Source organism: Capra hircus, chromosome 19 (assembly GCF_001704415.2).
Source record: "Capra hircus breed San Clemente chromosome 19, ASM170441v1, whole genome shotgun sequence".
In the NCBI taxonomy this organism is placed as follows: Eukaryota; Metazoa; Chordata; class Mammalia; order Artiodactyla; family Bovidae; genus Capra; species Capra hircus.
In genome coordinates, this window is record NC_030826.1 from 4,917,206 (window position 1) to 4,933,146 (window position 15,941).

Here is a 15,941-nt window from a genome sequence, read left to right on the forward strand (position 1 = left end):
TTTTCTAGATTCCACATACATGCATTAATATACGATATTTGTTTTTCTTTTTGTGACTTCAAACTGTATAACAGGCTCTAGGTTCATCAGTCTCACTACAGCTGACTCAAATTCATTCCTTTTTATGGCCGAGTAATATTCCATTGTATATGTCTATATACATGTACATAGATTTATATACATACATACATACAACTTCTTTACCCATTTTTCTGTTGATGGACATCTAGGTTGCTTCCATGTCCTGGCTATTGTCAATAGTGCTGCAGTTAACTTTGGGGTGCATGTGTCTTTTTGAATTGTAGTTTTCTCAGGATTTATGCTCAGTAGTGAGATTGGTGGGTCGTATGGTAATTTTATTCCTAGTTTGTTAAATCTCCATACTATTCTCCATAGTGGCCGTATCAATTTAAATTCCCACCAACAGTGCAATAAGGTTCTCTTTTCTCCACATCACTTCCAGTATTTATTTTTTGTAATTTTTTTGTTGATGGCTATTCTGATTAAAAGACACTGCTTGCTCCTTGGAAGAAAAGCTATGACCAACCTAGACAGCATATTAAAAAGCAGAGACATTTGCCAACAAAGGTCTGTCCAGTCAAAGCTATGGTTTTTCCAGTAGTCGTGTATGGATGTGAGAGTTGAACTATACAGAAAGCTGAGAGCCAAAGAATTGATGCTTTTGAACTGTAGTGTTGGAGAAGACTCTTGAGAATCCCTTGGACTGCAAGGAGATGCAACCAGTCCACCCTAAAGGAAATCAGTCCTGAATATTCACTGGAAGGAGTGATGCTAAAGCTGCAACTCTAATACTTTGGCCATCTGATGCGAAGAGCTGACTCTTTTGAAAAGACCCTGATGCTGGGAAAGATTGAGGGCAGGAGGAGAAGGGGACGACAGAGGATGAGATGGTTGGATGTCATCACCAATTTGATGAACATGAGTTTGAGTAAGCACTGGGAGTTGGTGATGGACAGGGAGGCCTGGCATGCTGTGGTCCATGGGGTCGCAAAGAGTCGGACACGACTGAACAACTGAACTGACAATGATTCTGACTGGTGTGAAGTGATATTGTATTTTTGTTTTGCATTTCTCTAGTAATGTGCAGTGTTGAGCATCTTTTCATGTATTTATTGGCCATCTGTATGTCTTCTTTGGAGAAATGTCTGCTTAGGCCTCTTGTCAGTTTTTTGATTGGGTTGTTTATTTTTCTGATATTGAGCTGTATGAGCTGCTTGTATATTTTGGAGATTAATCCTTTGTCAGTAGCTTTGTTTGCAATTATTTTCTCCCATTCTGAGGCTTGTCTTTTAATCTTATTTATTATTTCCTTTGCTATGCAAAAGCTTTTAAGTTTAATTAGGTCCCATTTGTTTATTTTTGTTTTTATTTCCATTACTCTAGGAGGTGAGTCAAAGATGATCTTGCTGTGATTTATGTCAAAGAGTGAAAAATATGGAATGCTTCATAAATTCATGTATCATTCTTGTGCAGGGGCCATGCTAATCTCTGTATTGTTCCAATTTTAGTATATGTGCTGCCTAAGTAAGCACTGCATTTTTATTTCTAAGTTTGATTTTTTTACTTCATCTGGATCTATTTTGATAGTATCTTGTCTCTTTATTATGCTTTAAATTCTTAGTTTTTAAAACATATTGAACATCAGTTCAGTCCAGTCGCTCAGTCATGTCTGATTCTTTGTGACCCCATGGACTGCAGCACTCCAGGCCTCCCTGTCCATCACCAAAACCGGGGTTTACCGAAACTCATGTCTATTGAGTCGGTGATGCCATCCAACCATCTCATCTGTAGTCCCCTTCTCCTCCTGCCTTCAGTCTTTCTGAACATCAGGGTCTTTTTAAATGAGTCAGCTCTTCGCATCAGGTGACCAAAATATTGGAGTTTCAGCTTCAACATCAGTCCTTCCAATGAACATCCAGGATTGATTTCCTTTAGGATGGACTGGTTGGATCTCCTTGCTGTCCAAGGGATTCTCAAGAGTCTTCTCCAATAACACAGTTCAAAAGCATCAATTCTTCTGCGCTCAGCTTTCTTAATAGTCCAACTCTAACTATATTCTGTATTCAGTCACTTCAGTATCTGCCTTCTCTGTAGGTCTGATTGTATAATTTGTCTCCTTCAGCTGACTTTTTATCCATAGTAGCTTATTTACTGAGGCCATGATCTTTTGATACATTAAATATAGGAATTCTTTGATATCTGAATTTAGAAATTAACCCACTAAAGAAAGTTTGTGTTTGCTTTTACCAGTCAGGGACTAATTTAAACTAAATTTTCAGCTTATGAATGTACAGACCACATAAGTAATATAAATCCTGATCTCTAACCTGCATGAGTGATGCACTGAGGTCTACCTTTCACCAGAGCCAAAATCAAGAGGTTTGTTTCTCCCTAATTTACCCATTAAAGTTCTCCTGTTTGTGCCTGATGAAACCCCAGACTAGAGGCCGCCAGTCATCAGCAAATACCCTGAAATAAAGTTGTGCTCCGCTGTACTCTCACTTCAGTGGATTCAGGCAGCAATGCTGTTGCACGTCTTCATGAAATTCCTTTACTGTTCACAGCATTCTTTTACTTCTCCGCCAGCTCAGCTTCGAATTCGGTTATGCTGTATTAAGTATGTATGTATATCTTCAGCATGTTGGATTGTGCCACACTAACAGGGGTTTCTGTCAGCATCTGGTAAGCCATGTTGTCCAAAAAAAGCCACCATAAGCTAGCTAAAATGATTTTACTGTAGCAGTCAATAGAGTTATATGTGTATGCTCAGTCACATCCAACTCTTTGCAGCCCCATGGACTGGGGCCTGCCCGGGTCCTCTGTCCATGAATTTTCCAGGCAAGAATACTGTAGTGGGTTGCCATTCCCTACTCCAGGGGATCTTCCAACCCAGGGATCAAACCTGCGTCTCTTGTACCTCTTGTATTGGCAGGCAGATTCCCTACCCCTAGCCCCACGTGGAAAGCCCCTTTAGGGTTAGCATAGCTCTATTCCTAAGGTGTAGTCTTACTGTGGTCTCAATTGAGGACCCAGGGTGTTCAGTTAAGCTTCTCTTCTCTAATTGGTCGAACACCAGTGACTTACAGCCAGATGTAAACTTCAGAACCTCTGTTTAGCTTACATTCCACCATAGTGGGCCAGCCTTTTAATGCCTGGCTGTGCATATGCAGAGCTTAGAATCCTGCTGAAGACCAAGAGATACTTAGGTGTAGTTTCACAGCTTTTATTTTGTGTAGTTTCCTCTTCTCTTCTACTATGCCCCACAGGTTTAGCCATCTCTAAATTTCAATTTTTATTTCCTCAGGTCAGTAAAACCCTATCTTCTTTTTAGACCCTCTTTCCCTATGCCATGTTTTGCAGACTTTAGACAAAAGGCCAGTCATGGAGCTTAACTTTCGTGTTTTTAATCTCTCCAGAATCCTGATCTTTCACTGCCTGTTGCCCAAAATCTGAAAGCAATTGATTCATATGCTTTTCCTGCTTTATTATTAATATTTTCTTATTGTAAAAAGACTAATAAAGTAGTAGTTACTCCCTCCTGTGTGTAATATATAATCAATTTTATACTTGTCTAGTGTGCCATTTATCAATGTAGTTCCCTTCAACTTCAAATTTGCTTCAGTGCTTGCTCTGTAGAAACTGAATTGGAACCCTGACAGCTGGTACAATGTTAAGCTTTGTCAGTAAAGTTATATGTAGCTTATATTATAAAATTTGCAGCATCCCTGTGCAGTTTAACTTAAAAATATTGCAATTAGTTAAGTCCCCCTCCAAATCAAAAGATATATGCAATAAGAGAAAATCCCTTTTGATATTTCTCTCCAGGAAAGTGTTCAGGAGTTAAGAAAGAGAATCACAGTACTGGACTGCCAATTGCGAAAATCAGAAATGGCTCGGAAAACTTTTGAGGCATCCACTGAGAAGCTTCTCCATTTTGTAGAGGTAAATTTTCCTGTTACATCACTTTATGTCCATTTTTAAGAAATGTGTAGACAACTGACATATAGATAAATGTCATGGTGTTTGTTGGCTAGTGAAACCTTCCCTGGGCTCAAAATAGCAATGCTGACTTCAGTTCACTTCAGTCACTCAGTCGTGTCTGACTCTTTGTGACCCCAAGGACAGCTGCACACCAGGCCTCCCTGTCCATAACCAACTTCTGGAGCTTACTCAAACTCATGTCCATCGAGTCGGTGACGTCATCCAACCATCTCATCCTCTGTCGTCCCCTTCTCCTCCTACCTTCAGTCTTTCCCAGCCTCAGGGTCTTTTCCAGTGAGTCAGTTCTTCACATCAGGTGGGCAAAGTATTGGAGTTTCAGCTTTAGCATCAGTCCTTTTGATGAATATTCAGGACTAATTTCCTTTAGAATTGACTGGTTTGATCTCCTTGCAGTCCAAGCGACTCTCAAGATTTTAAATTGCTTAGATAATAAAAAGACTAACTACATACAGATTAAGAGAAATGATTGAGATAGAGTTATATGATCCTTAATATATGCTATGTTTTAATGAAAACTTTCTTAAAACTTTTGATACTAAGTAAACATTAATTAATAAATACCCTTACAGAAATAGGTCTGTGTATTATAATTCTGAGAATTGTATGTTAATGTAACTGATTTTTCTGCATATAACAAAAATACCTTTCTAATAATATGGGTGGAGGGGTTATAAATATTATTTAAACAAGAAAAAGCATTTTAAAAAGCTATCAAAGTTACATATTGCCTTTACTGTTTTGTTTGTCTCTAGGCTATTCAAGATGTATTTTCTGATAATTCTGCACCTTTGTCAAATTTAAGGTAAGAAAATTGAAGTGCTTTCATCTGATACTTGTGGCTAAAATGCTAAAAATCTCTTATAGCCTTGAGATAGTCAAAGCAATTTTTCCCTTCTATAAAGGATGCTAATAGCAATATACTTCTACTTCTAGCAACATGTGCTTGAAGAAACATAGGGAAACTCCACCCTTCACTGTGAAAGTAGCGGTTCAGTAAATAAAGATGATTCATTGGATTTTAGGTTTCCACATAGCATTTTTGAATTCAGAAAATCGCCTATGGTGGTATACCTTTTAACTGATTTTACTGTAATATTTCTTCAAGTGAAATCTGATGTTTTTGTTGTTATCTGTTGTCATCGGATTTCACTGCTTATGGTGCTGCTTATGGGGCTTCCCTGGTGGCTCAGCTTTAAAGAATCCGCTTGCCAATGCAGAAGACTCGAGTTCGATCCCTGGGTCAGGAAGATCCCCTGGAGAAGGAAATAGCAACCCGCTCCAGTATTCTTGCCTGAGGATCCTGTGGACAGAGGAGCCTGACAGGCTACAGTCCATGGGGTCACAAAAGAGGTAGACACAACTTAGTGACCAAACAACAACAATAGCAACATGCTGCTTATGATGTAAGATAATTATGTGAATTACATGATGATTATTTTCAGTAAAGATGTTAAAATATTCAGCAATTAATTCTCCTTTTATGGTTTAGACATGACCCCGACTTCTACCACCCAAGGTTTCATTGTGGCCTTGAATAATAATTCAAAAGTTTTGGTATTAAAAATGACCTTTTAAAAGCCAGAGTCTGCTCTTGCAGATTCATGGAACAAAGGTAACTTTAAAAAGCAACATTAATATATATATAACTGAATCACTTTGCTTTACACTTGGAAGTTATTCAGTATTGTAAATCAACTTTATATCATTTAAAAAAAACAAAACAAAACAAAAATAACCTTAAGCAGCTTTTTACCACAGCTTGAAAAGTTAAACAGGAGTAAAATTTGTTTCAGTCTATTTAATACACTGTATCTTCTGTAGTGGATATTGGCCTTGGTATTCTACACAGAAAGGCTCTGTATTTGAATTTGAGAATTAATGCTTTAGTTTTTCCTTGTGAATTAATGCTGTCTTGCCTAGGAAGATGGATTATAAGTAATGATGCCTTTGTCGTCGGTTTAAAATTGTCTCTTTTCAAGTAAAAGTTTTAACATAATGTTAAAAATAAAACCTTGCATTTTAATTGTATCAGAATGCGTGCATTTCAGGTGAAATTTGCATTTTTTAAAAGTGGTATAAATGCTCTAGGCTGTTTTAGATTTAGGGACAGCAAACGGAAGAGATAATTTAAGAGATAATATCAGTAGCAAATTTAGTAGTAGAATTTATATTTAATATTACTAGTTCAGTTCAGTTCAGTTCAGTCGCTCAGTCGTGTCCAGCTCTTTGTGACCCCATGAGTCATAGCACGCCAGGCCTCCCTGTCCATCACAGCTCCCAGAGTTCACCCAAACTCATGTCCATTGAGTCGGTGATGCCATCCAGCCATCTCATCCTCTGTTGTCCCCTTCTTCTCCTGCCCCCAATCCCTCCCAGCATCAGGGTCTTTTCCAATGAGTCAAGGTAGTAGTAAATGTCTGTTTAATGAATTTATGTTTAAGTGTTTAATTTAAATGTCTACAAGACTTAATAAAAGGCTGCATCATGTAAGCCAAACAGTGATTTAGGAGGAGCTGTCCTTCTATTCCTTCTCCTTATACATAAGGTCAACCTAGTATTTTAAATATCCCTATTTATTATGTATTGAAGAGTTGAAAACAAAGATTATTTTATGAACATCATTTCAGTTTATGACTATAAGAATACAGCCCAGAGGGATGGACGGGGAGGGAGGAGGAAGGGGAGTTTAGGATGGGGAACACGTTCTGCCTGTGGTGGATTCATGTTGATGTATGGCAAAACCAATACAATATTGTGAAGTAATTAACCTTCAATTAAAATAAATAAATTTATATTAAAAAAATAAAGAATACAGCGTTCTCAGAAATCAGAAATTTTGTTCAATTTTATAACTAATAAGAATTCAGATTTAGCAAAGATAGATATTCTTCATTATGTAATAAGTTCAGCTTTATTTTCTTGCCCTCATAGTGAAAGAAGAGCTCTCTTAGCTTCCCAGACATCCCTCACGCCGTTGGGAAAGAATGGACACAACATCCCAGCAACACTGGCACTTGAGTCTAAGGAACTTGTTAAATCTGTCCGTGCCATACTTGATATGGATTGTAAGTTTTCTATACGTTTTCACTCTTTTAAAAATCACTTATTTAGCTAAACAAAAGAAGAAAATTTCACATTTGGTCATTTACTCTTGTGAAATGTATTGGTTTGCCTATGGTGAAATTGATAGCTCTTTGATAAAAACCTTAAAAGGTTTAATGCAACCAGTTGTAGGAGGAGAATATTTGTTTTATTTTAAGTGCTCAAAATGACTTCCAGCAGAAGATAGATGATTAACATTTTTTTTTTTTTACCTCTACTTCCATTTAAAGTCTCTTTGAAATGGTATAATAAATTACAAAAATAAATCTAAAACAGCACTGGAGACCTGGAAGGGTGGAATCAACCTTGAGGGATTTTTTAATAGTATAGAACAGATGGAATAAGATTGAAGGTAAGGCCCAACTGAGCAAAAGACCCTAGAACACAATGAAGATGAATGACAAAGCTGCTGAAACATTAAATGTAACTATGAAAAACCCCCGGATCACAACCAGAGAAAATTGGGAGCAAACCCTGGGGCAGCCAGCAGGGTAATTAGTTACAGGGCTGCAGAAGAGCTCTTCAGAGCTGAGGGAACACTCTCTCCAGGAGCTGCGTGTTCTGCCACTGGATGCCTCCATTGCTCTCGTGACCTCCCCGCTGACAAGGAGATCCTTGGGGAAAGCCTCAGTATTGGACATTGCCATCCTTCCCTCTTCCTATCTCCAGGCACTTTTTTCCCCAACATATATTTGAACTTCCTGTTTATTGTTTGTTCTCTGTCTCTTTCCTTGCTTTCAGTCTGTCTGCCAGTTGTCTTTGTATTGGCCTTTTACATTCCACTGTTCCTCTAGTTTGTACTCGTAATCTCTATGCTAGGGACCAGATACACACACACACACGTAGCAAAAGACTATGTTAATATGCTAAAGAATTACAAAAATTTACAAAAGAAAAAATCTGTTTTAATCAAGTATTAAAATGGTAAGCAAACCAAATATTAATGTAGTAAGTCATCTACTAGCCAGGACTTCGATTTAGTAATTAGGTAATATTCAAGACTCTTCCTTCAAAGTAACATTTAACTTTAAAACAATGCTGTAGAGGATTAGAATCCATGCTTCTAAGAGTATCTGCTAAATTTTTGTAGTGAGCATGTTTTTATAATTTTGATTAAACTACTACATGTTTTTTAATTAAACGTATTTCAGAAACCCTGTAAGAACTCTTTATGTGGAGAAATTCTGTGTTTTTAGGGGGGATGAAAATAACCACTACTAATGTATTATGTGTATGATCAGAATTTTATGTCAGACGTTTTTAAGTGAGGGTGGCAACAGCAGAGAAACACCTGCACAGACATAGCCCTGTGGACATTACAAGCATTCATTTTAATACCTTGCTACCATTAACCTTTATATTTGTCAAACATGATTATTCAAAGAAATTTTTTGAAGTTAAGCACTTCTTTGGATGAAAAGAATTACATCTACACTTTTTATCTGTTAATAGAATTATACCTACTCTGCTGTTTAAAACTAGTAAATAGTTTCTATGTTGTCTTCTTATTTAGAAATACAGTTGCTAATGTTTGCATATTTCCCAGCACTTTTGTAATTACATATAACTTATCTTTTAAGTGTGATAATTCAGATAAAATCAGCTCATTTTTCTTTCTCTTTAAGCAGTAGCTTTTTCTATCTGTAATGCAAAGGAGAAAATCACTATCAGGAGGTAGATAATTCAGCTCCTCCACTTCATTTCCTTTGACCTGGCTATCTGATTATTTCAAGTTACAGTTTGAAGTTTCCATTTGGGTAATTATCTCCACTTTCTTGTTAAGTACACTCCAGGAAGTTATACTATGGAATTTCCTTAGAAATTAAGTTAAGATTTCTTAGGTCTTATAACTTCAAAAGCAGTCTCTAAGGGAGGTCTAGAGGACAGTTCCAAACCATTTTTGGATCTTGTACGCCACTGAAATTTGATGAAAGTCCTCTTCCCGGAAATGTGCAATTGAACACATTTTTTCATCCATTATCAGAGTGTTTATGAATCCCAACTTAAGAACCCCTGATGTAGAATTACAGGGAACACGAATGCTTTCTAGAGCATTGCAAACATGGCCATCCATCTCTCCAAAAAATACCTCTAGCAGTGGAGAAGTCTGTGCATCATAGAGGCAGCCAAGAGTTCAGTAGCACTTGGAATCCACATAAACAGTGCACCTCAGAATCTCGATGTATCCTTGAGGTGCCTCAGAGAGCCTCTCAAGTCGGTCAGCTAACCTCAGAAGGCAAGTTACCGAAGCTCTCGCCTGTTTCCTCATGTGAAACGCAGACATCATAATGTCTCAAGGGGCAGGATCGAGGATTACACAAGATACATGTCAAGGATCTGATAGTATAAGATGTTCCATAAATTGGTGTTACTGCCACTGGTACCACTTACATTATCAATAATGTACCACTGGTACATTATTATTTAAAGTAATTAATTTAAATAATTAATACTTTTTCTCTATGGTAATTAAGTAATTTTCTAAAGCTTCATTCAACTTGGATGCATTTGAAAATGTGATAAATGAGAGCTTTGCTTAATATATGACATTTAAAGTTATTATTGATTTTCAGTTAGAATGTAATCATCACAGGAAACTGCGGTTACACGTCTGAACCGGCATCTTATCTTTCAGTTGTTTATTGCTAACTATAAGGAAACTTAGGTCGGCTCTGCTCTGTTCACCTTCAGTGAAACAGCATGAAGACCTAATAAACATTTTCAGTCAGTACTGGAACACCTGGAGGTCTTTACATTGATCTCCATCAATATTTACATGATCAGTGCTGTGATGCTTTAGTGTAGTCTTTATTTGAAATAGCTACATCTTTTAAAGTGTAATCTTTGTTTGATTGACATTCAGGTTAGCAAAATTTTATAACAAAAGCAGGAAGAGTCAGTTCTAGTTAAGAAAAATGCACATTGAAGCAGGAGCTGGCTGGGCATCCAATAGGAGGTCTTTTATCAAAAGAGAAGTTGTTGACTTCCTGGTAAAGCGACAGCATAAGCACAGGCTTCTCCCTTCCTTCCCATGGAAATGGCAAACGGGATGTAAAAGCAGGGGGGAGTCTTCAAAAGCACTAGCAGGCGCAGGCAGATCCCAAGAGCTCGTCAGTATAGGACGACTAGAGCTACAGAGAAGAGAAGAACGAAGGTCCGTCTCGTTGCCCTCTCTGCTGAATAACAGTTGCAATTTGGGAGTAACTGGAGGGAACCCTGGCCGGAGGGCACTCCTTAATGCCTGCTAATCTGAAGGGGTAGTGAATGCAGAGACTGGCTAGAGGTAGACAGACTGTTTTCACTCTAATATTTTGGTGAGTCAGTGTCATTTGGTGAAATCCTCAGGGTCTATGTGGATTCCGCATCAAGCAGAAGGTCAGTGGGGCTTGGTCCGTTAGGCAGCCTAGGTACACGTTAGACCTGACACACTCGGGGTCACACAAGAGATGTATGTAAAGAAATAAATGTAAAGGGAACCTGACACCACCGGCCACAGTGCTCTGCACAGCCGTCTCTGGTCCTGGCGCGTGACTCACTCCCCTCGGACTGCTGCATTGTCCTCGTACCTGCAGTGCAAGTGCACGTGGGCCAGCCTCCAGCCCGAGCTTAGCTCGCAGCTTCAACAGCTCGGCTGCGTGTCAGAGCAGCCGAGGGTCCACACCTTGAACAGGGCAAAAACCAATTCTGAGTAAAGAGCTCTGTACATTCAAGACTTTTATAAAGAGACACTCGTTCATTCAATTCATTCAAGTTCTTATAAACAAATATGTATATGTATCAGTTCAGTTTAGTCACTCAGTCGTGTCTGACTCTTTGTGACCCCATGGACTGCAGCACGCCAGACCTCACTGTCCATCACCAACTCCTGGAGTTTACTCAAACTCATGTCCATCAAGTCGGTGATGCCATCCAACCATCTCATCCTCTGTTGTCCCCTTCTCCTCCTGCCTGCAATCTTTCCCAGCATCAGGGTCTTTTCCAGTGAGTCGGTTCTTCGCATCAGGTGGCCAGAGTATTGGAGTTTCAGCATCACTCCTTCCAGTGAATGTTCAGGACTGATTTCCTTTAGGATGGACTGGTTTGATCTCCTTGCAGTCCAAGGGTCTCTCAAGAGTCTTCTCCAAAAACACTGTTCAAGAGCATCAATTCTTCAGTGCTCAGCTTTCTTTATAGTCCAACTGTCACATCCATACATAATACTGGAAAAACCATAGCTTTGACTAGATGGACTTTTGTTGGTAAAATAATGTCTCTGCTTTTTAATATGCTGTCTAGGTTCGTCATAGCTTTTCTTCCAAGGAGCAAGTGTCTTCTAATTTCATGGCTGCAGTCACCATCTGCAGTGATTTTGGAGCCCAAGAAAATAAAGTCTGTCACTGTTTCCATTGTTTCCCTGTCTATTTCCCATGAAGTGATGGGACTGGATGCCATGATCTTTGTTTTCCGAATGTTGAGCTTTAAGCCAACTTTTTCACTCTTCTCTTTCACTTTCATCAAGAAGCTCTTAAGTTCTTCATTTTCTGCCATAAAGATGATGTCATCTGCATATCTGAGGTTATTGCTATTTCTCCCAACAATCTTGAATCCAGCTTGTGCTTCCTTCAGCCCAGCATTTCTCATGATGTACTCTGCATATAAGTTAAATAAGCAGGGTGACAACATACAGCCTTGACGTACTCCTTTTCCTATTTGGAACCAGCCTGTTGTTCCATGTCCAGTTCTAACTGTTGCTTCTGGACCTGCATACAGATTTCTCAGGAGGCATGTCAGGTGTTCTGGTATTCCCATCTCTTGAAGAATTTTCTACTGTTTGTTGTGATACACATAGTCAAAGGCTTTGGCATAATCAATAAAGCAGAAATAGATGTTTTTCTGGAACTCTCTTGCTTTTTCAATGATCTGATGGATGTTGGCAATTTGATCTGTTTCTCCCACAGTCAGTCTCTCCCATCAGGAAGCTTCCATAAGCCTCTTAATCCTTCTCCATCAGAAGGCAGACAGAATGAAAACCGCAATCACAGAAAGCTAATCAAACTGATCACATGAGCCACAGCTTTGTCTGAGTCAATGAAACTATGAAGCACGCCGTGTAGAGCCACGTGGAGAGTTCTGACAAAATGTGCTCCACTGGAGAAGGGAACAACAAACCACTTCATCATTCTTGCCTTGAGAACCCCATGAACAGTTGAATAGTATGTATATGTATACATAGAAATATTTGATTATGAAAAAGTCCACTGTCAAGAAAATAAGAGATAGCTGTTGAGATTCAAGATGGTAGGGTGGTCTCATTCGAAAACCTCCCCTTTCTGTTCCTACACTTAGAAATGATGCTTAAAATTGTGTGTGTTCAAAAGATAAAAAACCAAGAAATGAATGCCTCCCTGCACCAAAAAACAGAAGGTAAAACTATAATCATAACTGGAGTCTTAGGCTTCTGAGACCAATAAGATTAATATGGGCAGATGGAGCAAAGGTGCAAACACCCCTGAGAACCCAAGTGATGCCAGAGAAAATGAAGCAAGGTACAGGAACATTTCTGTAGAAAATACACTTCTTTTTTCAAGTCACTCACATATTAGGCTTTTTTTTTTTTTAATCTTTTCAATTTAGGAGCCACCTGGGCCTGCTGCCAATTGAAGTTGAAAGCAAATATTCTCATCCACTATAGATGGGAATATAACTTCACATAACATTTTGGGAGTCAGTTTTGTGGTATACATTAAGACCTTTTAAAATGTCTATTTGAAAAAATTTTTTGAAGATAAAAATGTTTTAACGATCATATAATTTAACCCAATAATTCCACCTGTTGGTATTTTTGCAAAGAAAATAATGAGTGATGTGCATAAAAATGTGTATACAAGTACTTTCATCATCGCATTTCTTATAACAGCAGAAATATGGATGTTCAACTGTTGAATAATTATATAGTTTTTACTCAACCCATTGGAAATAAGGATGAATTTTCCCCAGCAAGCAATGACCATCTAACAACACATATTTGTTTATGTAAGACTCCTGACTCGATTTAGTATTTCTGTCTGAAATTAGCAGTATTCTGACTTTTAAAATTAGAATGTCAGTAATGGCTGCTTTTTGTCTTTATATTCTGATGCTAACTAGAAGTTATTTAGACATGGGAAAAGGCTTTTTGAGAAAAAGGGAAATGTGGTACTATAATATTTAAAAGCCTTCATGATTTTTCTTTTGAATCTAAAACTCACACTTGATATAACATCTTCATCTTCTCATTCTACTTATTCTGGGTCTCAAACTCTCATCTTTGCTTTCCTTATTTCCTTCAAAACATATTTTTATTAACCAACAAGAATTTATCAAAGGAAAAGTGATATATATATATATATATACCTTATTTGGTGAAGATCAGCCATACTCTTTAGAATGAGCATTACGGTATTTACTTCCACCTAAAATAATCATACTATTAATATATCTTTCTTCTACTAGAATTGGGGGAAATGTTTTATGTATAGCAAATAGGTTACATGATTCTGATGCCATTTGAGAGACAGTTTCACTTTTTTTTTAAGGCTGACCTATTCTCTAATGACTTGGTTATTCAGAATCAGATAATAACCACTGTAAATATTCATGGTGTTTTACCGTTCAAGGAATATGGTAAACTTACATATTCTCTTGTATTGTTGCAGAGTGAAGAAAGTAGGTTACTGCTATAATGTTCCATTAAGAGAATATATCAAATTTAATCTTGAGTGATTTCTGGAAAATCAGCTATGCTTGAGTTATTCAGTTTTGTTTTAAGAAGGCAAATTATTATTAGCCTCAAGAAAAATAAGTAATTTTTTTCCTAGTACAATTTCCAAAAATAAAAAAGTGAGAGAAAAATAGATCATTTAAGAGAAGGTAATCATTTAGATTCACTTAGACTTTTTTACTTCATTCTTTCATTAACTATTTATTGGGTATCTTCAATGGGCACAACCCTGACCTAGGCCTTTGATAGCAACATAAACAAAGTCCTTGCTCTCAAACTGTTTAAACAAACTGTAAGGGCAGAGATGGACAAACAAGTTAGCAAATAAGTACACGACAATTTCAGATAGTGATGACTGTTACACATATAATAAGCCAGTTGTGTAAGGAAATGTGAGTATGTGGTAATGCTACTCTTTTTGAAGAGATGATATTTGAACTGAGATCCAGCCAACAGGAAACCTGTATGGGAAGAGCTTTTTAGACTAAGTACAAAAGCCTTGAGGTAAGAGCAATCTTGACGTATTTGAGAGAAATAATTTTAAAAAAGAAATCCTGGGGTATCTGATATATATGAGAAAGCAGAAGAGTAGCCAGGAGGTAAGGGTGGAGATACAGAAAGGAGCCAGATCATATAGGACTTTGAACACCATAAAAGGAGTTTGGATTTTATTTTGAGTATCATAGGAGCCATTAATGGTTTTAAGCAGGAAGGAATAACATTTTCTGGTCTACATTTAAAAAAAAAAATCACCCAGGCAGTTGTTTGAAACTGGACTGTAAGAGTAACCAAGAGTGAAGAAAGCAGGAAGACTAGTTGCCTATTACACACGGACAGAGGCGATGGCAGTACCATGGGCCAAGAAACAAATATTCACTTTTAAAAAGAGAAGTAGGTCAGTGTGTATAATTTTTTGGAACATTTGAAATTTGATATTAATGTTTAAACTTGATATTTGTTGGATATTGGGTCAATAAGTAACCAAAAGTGCACAGGCCCAAAGCAGCTGCCTGTCATTACTTTGGATCTGAAACTATCTCATGTTTCCCTACTGCTCCTTCTGCACATTAATTAACTGTTGGGTCTTTGCCCTTTTTGTTAAATAAATTTCTGAGAATTGAAGTCCTGAGATAATTTAGTAATACCGAATCCATAGTTGTTGTTATTGTTTACTTGCTAAGTCATGTCCAACTCTTTGCAGCCCCTTGGACTCTAGCCCGCCAGCTCCTCTGTCCATGGGATTTCCCAGACAAGAATACTGGAGTGGGTTGTCGTTTCTGTCTTCACGGGATCTTCTTGAATCTGTAGTAACCATCAACTATTCTTGTTTGGTACATAGGAAAGAAACATAGTATAGTTTGTTAGTCTTAAAAATCAGGATGCCACTCTGTTTCCCGTATTCAGCATACGTGAACAGATATTCAATAAATCAATCCCAGAGCTTCTACATGGTATTTGTCTTCATAGACAATCATTTCCAGGACAGTATTTCAGAAATATACTTTAATCACATATACTACCAGCAGCTGTAGACATAAAAGCATGGCTAGACTGTAGCCCGCCAGTCTCTTCTGTCCATGAAATTCTCCAGACAAGAATACTGAAGTAGGTAGCCGTTCCCTTCTCCAGGCGAACTTCCTGACCCAGGGATCAAAACTGAGTCTCTTGTATTGCAGGCAGGTTCTTTATGATCTGAGCCACCAGGGAAAACCAGACAAGCAAGACCTAATTTCTCCCACAAGACAGGAATAAGTTGTCAAGGGGCTAACAGAATGCACAGTATATAGGATTTAATTAAGTAAATGTCTGTATACCTCAGCACTAACATGGTGAAGAGACTATAACTTAAAATGATTTCCAATACAGAAGCAGAAAAAATATAGGAATACTTCATCAACTACAGAAGACATAGGTGGTAGAGTGTAGGGAATTAGCTCTCTTCCAAGAAATGAAGGTCTGTAATTCCTGGCACAGTTAGAACTGACTATGATAACAGAATGCCTAAAGTGTAGTTCATGTTTCTGTCCTATAACTGGACGAACAAAATGTAGATGATGGCAGAAAAAAATATTTTCCC

The 15,941-nt window shown here is 37.8% G+C and overlaps 1 protein-coding gene across 1 annotated transcript in view; it reads left to right on the plus strand.

Moving 5' to 3' along the window:
• STXBP4 (syntaxin binding protein 4) overlaps nt 1–15,941 on the plus strand; it is a 230,976-nt gene that overhangs the window by 150,327 nt on the left and 64,708 nt on the right. The window contains exons 15-17 of the mRNA XM_013971768.2: nt 3,847–3,963; nt 4,776–4,825; nt 6,955–7,088. Coding sequence (XP_013827222.2) covers nt 3,847–3,963; nt 4,776–4,825; nt 6,955–7,088 — 301 coding nt within the window. The remainder of the gene's footprint in view (nt 1–3,846; nt 3,964–4,775; nt 4,826–6,954; nt 7,089–15,941) is intronic.